The sequence below is a fragment of the Saccopteryx bilineata genome, chromosome 1, assembly GCF_036850765.1.
Source record: "Saccopteryx bilineata isolate mSacBil1 chromosome 1, mSacBil1_pri_phased_curated, whole genome shotgun sequence".
In the NCBI taxonomy this organism is placed as follows: Eukaryota; Metazoa; Chordata; class Mammalia; order Chiroptera; family Emballonuridae; genus Saccopteryx; species Saccopteryx bilineata.
In genome coordinates this window covers 170,612,942-170,618,941 of record NC_089490.1, presented here as the reverse complement: position 1 = coordinate 170,618,941, position 6,000 = coordinate 170,612,942, and the positions used below count along the sequence as shown (strand labels likewise).

Sequence of the window (6,000 nt, the reverse complement as noted above, 5' to 3'; positions counted from 1 at the left end):
CTCTGGACTGGATAAAAAGTAAAGCAGAAGACACATACTTCTTTCATTTACATTGGTGGGTGCAGGATAATTAATAATTACTATTCACAGCACACAGGGACGGTATTTGGGGAAACAAGGTACCTCTGTGAGGTGGGTCTGCCCTGAGGATCTGAAAAAGGAGATTATTCTGACTTTTCAAAGGTACCTTTATCTTAGACAATAGGCAGGCTCACTTAAAGACTGACCTTTGCCAAAGAACCTATAGGCCTAAGACGTGACTACCTACCATGACCTGCTTTTAGTTAGAATATTTGTGTTCAGTAACCCATGTGGTTACTGTAGGTCTCAGAGTTTGTAAGGCCTGCAGTGCCTCCCCTGGGCTTGTCAGATTCAGTACGTGGCCCCTTTTTCATCCACAGCTACTAGCAGAGATGCAGATGCTCGCTTCCACGGCATTCCTTCATCTTTAAACTAGACCATCATAAAATCCAGCTGGCCTCCCTGATTCCTCCTATTCACTCCCCACCCTGTCCTCCCTCTCATCTCTCATTCTCTAGGTAGTCTTTCCTTCATCTCAAATTATGTCTTATCACTACGAATATCACATATTTTTATATTTGTATTTGTGTCTTTCATTCCTAAAAGACTGTGAGCACTTTGAGAGCTGATGTCATTGCATATTTATCAGTTTATTCCCGCCCTTCCCACCCCCTCACCAGATCTAGTCTTGTGTCTGTTCTTTTCTTGATTCTAAAGAAAAATAGCATTTGAGAATATGCCTAAGAGGAGCCATTAAACTTTCTAATAGCCGTGAGTCTAAATTAATTTGAAGTTTATAATGGGTAAAGTTGTAAAATGTATTTACAAACAGAGCACTAATAAAATGTCGAGAGACAAGTGAAAAAATAATTTATTACAGATTCTTTTACACATTAACATGAAACATTTATACAGATATCGAAGTGTTGATATGAAATACTAAACTTGACATTTTTACACAAACACGGTTGCACTCCATTTTATAAAGATAGATATTAATAAATTATTGAGACATTTAAGAACAACCGGTCAATTATTCCAAGAGGACTGCATTCTATGTCACAATTAAACTAAGTTTTCTGAACGTGATGCCCTGGACATAGTCACATCCTTCTAAGCTACGAGAAAGAAGTTAATTTCTGGGAGTAAAAGGCCAGGATGGCTCTGATTAACAGTGTCCCAGCTTTATTCTTGGAAGTGATTAGAGTCCCGAATATGTATCCCTAGTCAATGTAACAGCTCAATGGGAAACAGTGCCACTTCCTGTAACAGCTGCATGTAGCTAATAAGATTTAATACAAGGGATACAATGCAAATGCTAGCATTTTAAAGGAAATACAATTGTCACATGATTTGAATGAGTAATCAAATATTTTAATAACAGAAATGTGTGTTCTATATTTTTAAAGGGAAATTGACATACTACAAAATAGTCACTTATTTTCTTAGCATAGTATGTTAATTCTTACTTTAGGAGTCCGAAAATAAATCCCATCTTTTTCCCCTCAAACTTCCAACTTACTTCTTTAGAAAATGATTTCTATAATGATATACACCAGCATGATATAAAGTTCCTTATATGTTATAGTCATTAAAATATACATGTACATATATAGAGAGAGCACAAAACAGATTTGGTAAATGATGCTCCGTATACACAAGGCCAAATACTGCTCAGTTTCATTTAATTAAATACAACAGATATTTATTGGGTGCCTACTACTTACAAATGACCACATAATGCCTGCAGTAGATTTTAAGACACACGAAGGGCGTATCATTCACATCTGAAGCCGAAATTTGGAGAATATATTAAACCTTGAAAAGAATCAAAAGTAGAGCTAAAGCTGAATAATAAATAGTTAAAGACCCCGAAGAAAGGCTTGGGATGACTGAAAACGACAAAGCAAGACTCTGCATCCACAGGTAACGACTGCTCCTAGGCCTGCCGTATGTTAGGGGGTAACCAGAGCCTGATCGCCGTCTTCTCCCTCCCACAGTCCGAGTCAGTTCTCATCCTGCTCTGTGTCCTTAGAAAAGTGGGTGGGAGAAGCAAGGGATTAATTTTCAGTGACAACAAAGCCTGCAGTGCCCCTCAAAGAAACTGTTTTCTGTAAGAGTGTGATCTGCACTCATATCTCTAGTTTTTCAAAGGTATTCCCACCCTGACTCCAGGTGAAAGAAGGCCACCCAACTCCAATGACCAACACTTTAACACTTCAAGTACAGTTCAAGTTATCAGAAAACATCAGTGAGCATGCCATCCCCACCAGTAAATTATTTAAAGTAAAAACAGCTGAAAGAAGATAAAGATAAATATTTTAAAACTTGACATTCCATTCCTGTTAAGTCTTGTTATACTCTAAATGCATTTTCAGGGAATGTAATGTAGACATTCAGGAAACGAAATGTAATCAAACAGTCTCACCCTCTCTAAAGGACCAATACATTAATAGGGGAACAAAGTGTCAAATTTGTTTCTGACATCACACACTGTGAGCGGGAAGAGACTGGCCATGCCTCCGTGTACGCAAGCCCACTGGTGTTCTGAGATCCGCTCTAGTGCACGGCCAGGGGATTCCCCTCACAGCCTCTCACCTCAGTGGTGTTTAAACCAGATGACAGAAAAAAAACAAAAAGCAAGTCTTCATCTAGTGCTTTTTTTTTTTTTTTTTTTTTTTTTGAAAGATAGAGGAAGAGGGAAAGAGCTTGGAGAGGGAATAGAAGTATTCAATTGTTGTTCCATTTAGTTGTGCATTTATTAGTTGCTTCCCCTGGGTGTCCTGACTGGGGATTAAACCTCCGACCTTGTTTTGGAATGATGCTCTAACTGACTGAGCTAACCGACTAGGGCTTCATCTAGTCTAGTGCATTTGATTTTAGTTTCAAAAGACAATAACAAAGTATCACCAAAGAAGTACTTATTGTTCCAACTGGCTCATTGACGGTGTAGTATTTCTGCTGCTTTGTTTACAAGTTCATTTCTGTAAACAAGAATTCCTTTCAAATGAAACATGGCTTCAGTGATTAAGATTTAGCTCTTCATATTAAAAAAAAAAAAAAAAGAATTAGGCTCTGATTAGTCATACCTCCATTCCTGTATTTTTCCTGGATAGAAACCAAACTTGCATTGGTTCTTTTTTGCCCTTCATGGACACTGGGCCTCTGTGCTCCAAATGGAACTGTGGATCTGAGTTTTCTGGTGTCATAAGACATCTGAAAGAGGACGGGGAGTAGGGAGATCATTCTGGAAAATGGTTGCATGGAGAAAGTGACATGCACCAAAGTCTCTCTCAGCAAGGACACACACTAAAGTTGTACTTAAAGGTAACTCAGGATTTTTAGGAACAATGATTATATCCAGAATATTTGAGATGATGTGAAATTATTTAAAGCAAAAATAATGACACTATCCTCTCAAATAGAAAACAATCCTAAAAGTGACGGTGATAACTGCTTCATGGTAACAGAATCACTTGGAGAGTAAAACCACATGCAAACAGACATTTGCCTTTCAAATCAGTAAATGCCAAGCCATGTGCTCTTACCTGTATGTATATTCAGACACATTTATTTTCCCCTTTTCTCCAGTGGTTTCTGTTCTGCTTGTGAGGTTGACAGTATTTCCAAAAAGACAATAACGAGGCATCCTCTGTCCTATGACTCCCGTGACTACCTCTCCAGTGTGTATCCCTATTGTTATCTGCAGAAACAAAAGCTTTGCATCAGTAACTTTAATAGCTAACACACTAGCATTTATTTCTTTTATGTTACAGAATAATGTAGAGTACAAAGATCCTAGGAATTCCCTAGAAAAATTCCAAATGCATTACAGACAAAATCAAAACCCTTACATCATCTGTCTTCCAAGAAAAACATTCCTTTTCTAAAGTTGAAGATTTCAAAGATATGACTCTGGCAACGCACATGAGACACAGGGAAGAAATTAAAAAACAAACAAACACACACACAGAAGGGACAGAAGGTTTTATCTCATGCTCATGACTTTTAGTACATGGGACAGACTAAATAATTTCAGATAGGTGAAGAGATTTGTCATCTCTATAAAAGGATGTAACACAATGGGTTCATTAAAATATTTCTGTCTTTGTCATGATGATGCCCTTCTTGTACATAATAAATGTACATAATCAATGATTGCTTGGTTAAGAATATAAACCAGCTGTCTACAGAGGTCTGCGACCACTATTATAATATATATTCGCTTTACTAACCTGAACAGATTCGCCATCTACTTGAACCTGGCCAGCAATTTCCATCATGTCCAAGGCCAGGTGGCAGATGGATCGTGCATGGTGGATGCACGGCTCCGGCAACCCGCTCACTGTCATATACTTATCACCAACAGTCTCCACCTGACATAGCACATATACTTAGATATTTATTGGTTAGCATAAACACGACTGCTTCAGTTGCTACCCCTACCCAAAAAAACATTTGTCCAAGGCTATCAGTAACTTTAAACTATCCTCCCCCTTAGTTCTCAAAAAATTCTAACAACATGAAACTTTGCAATCATTTGTAATTTATACACATGGCATTTGAGGTCTTTTATTACAGGCAGATGTAGACATAGCCTTACTTTTTCTTTTGTACGTCCTGGTTTCTCACCTCAGATACCCTTATAATTCAGTAGAACACTGTTATGCTTTATTTACCCTTTAAAGCAGTGATGGTTTGCTGGCAAAGGGACCCCTGCCTGAAGTTCAATGACTTATCATGGTCATTAACCATCTAGTTTTATGATGTGCTCACCAAGTGTTACACTGTACCTGGGAAAGCCACTCTAAATAGTTCTTGTGGCACTTATATGGCTCCAGATGCCTGGGGATGGTTTAGTTAACATTCTTTCCTTTATGAAACAGAATTCCACTGACCTCATTTTTCCAGTATATGATTGTTTCTCATCGAAACCAAGGGCAGAAATGCCTTATAAATGTTTATCTTCAAGTTGATGTTATCTAAAATTCCAGCACCTTTCTCATGCTCCATGACTTCTTTACCATACAAAACATTTATATATTTCAGTAAGAATGTCTCTTACAGAGCACTAAAATGAATGCTATGATTGGATTATGTTTGATAAACAACCTGCATAGATTTGTACATGTAAGTGCCAACAAGCTGCTAAACATTTCCTTTAACTAGGGAATCATCTCCTCCACTCATTTTGGTTACAAGGAATAGAACATTTTATAGAAAGAGGTGATTATTTAAGATAACGATAAGTATTGCATACAGGAGGACTTACTATATACCAAGGCTACAGAGCACTCTGACTGCAGCACCCCTGGAGGGCAGGGTCTGAACAGCACTGCATTACAGTATGGTCAGGACTTGCCTTATACACAAAGGGATTTTTCCGGGAATCAGTCAGTGTGTCAAATCTGGTGTACAGGTCGTTGAGAAGGTTGACTATCTTCATGGCCCCTTCCCCAGATGCATGCTTGCTACAGAAAGCATTGAAGCCCACAATGCCACTGAAGAGGATGGTCACATTGTCATATCTTTTAGCAGGCACGGGACGCTTGTGTCTCAGCTCATTGGCAACGGATGGAGGAAGGACAGAATATAGCAACCTATTTAGAGGGATTAGGAAAAAGCCATGGTAAGAAATATTGGGAATAGGTTTAGTACTTCTACTGGCCAGTTCATAGAACATCAACGTCATTTGCACCCAAAGGGCCTGGATTTGTATAGGGCAATCTCTAGAACTAGTATCAAATATTAGCCATACTTATAAGTAAAAACAAGACATATAAACTAAATAAATCATTTGTTTGTTTTAATTACATAAGATGTCCCCAAGGCCAAACCAATCCATACTATATCAAAATAAGCCAAGCAACACTAAACCAAAAACGTCAGTTGTCATTTGTCCAGTATCCTGACCCTGCTGTTTTGACAGTCATGGTATAAAAGTCACCATGACCAGCATGAAAAACTGCACATACAGCA

General features: G+C 38.2%; 1 protein-coding gene across 1 annotated transcript in view; it reads right to left on the bottom strand.

Moving 5' to 3' along the window:
- Positions 1–868: 868 nt before the first annotated feature.
- Positions 869–6,000, bottom strand: part of GUCY1B1 (guanylate cyclase 1 soluble subunit beta 1) — a 44,067-nt gene continuing 38,935 nt past the window's right edge. The window contains exons 10-14 of the mRNA XM_066279684.1: positions 5,384–5,621; positions 4,257–4,397; positions 3,570–3,724; positions 3,111–3,237; positions 869–2,051 (exon numbers count right to left, since the gene is read on the bottom strand). Coding sequence (XP_066135781.1) covers positions 2,028–2,051; positions 3,111–3,237; positions 3,570–3,724; positions 4,257–4,397; positions 5,384–5,621 — 685 coding nt within the window. The 3' untranslated portion in view covers positions 869–2,027. The remainder of the gene's footprint in view (positions 2,052–3,110; positions 3,238–3,569; positions 3,725–4,256; positions 4,398–5,383; positions 5,622–6,000) is intronic.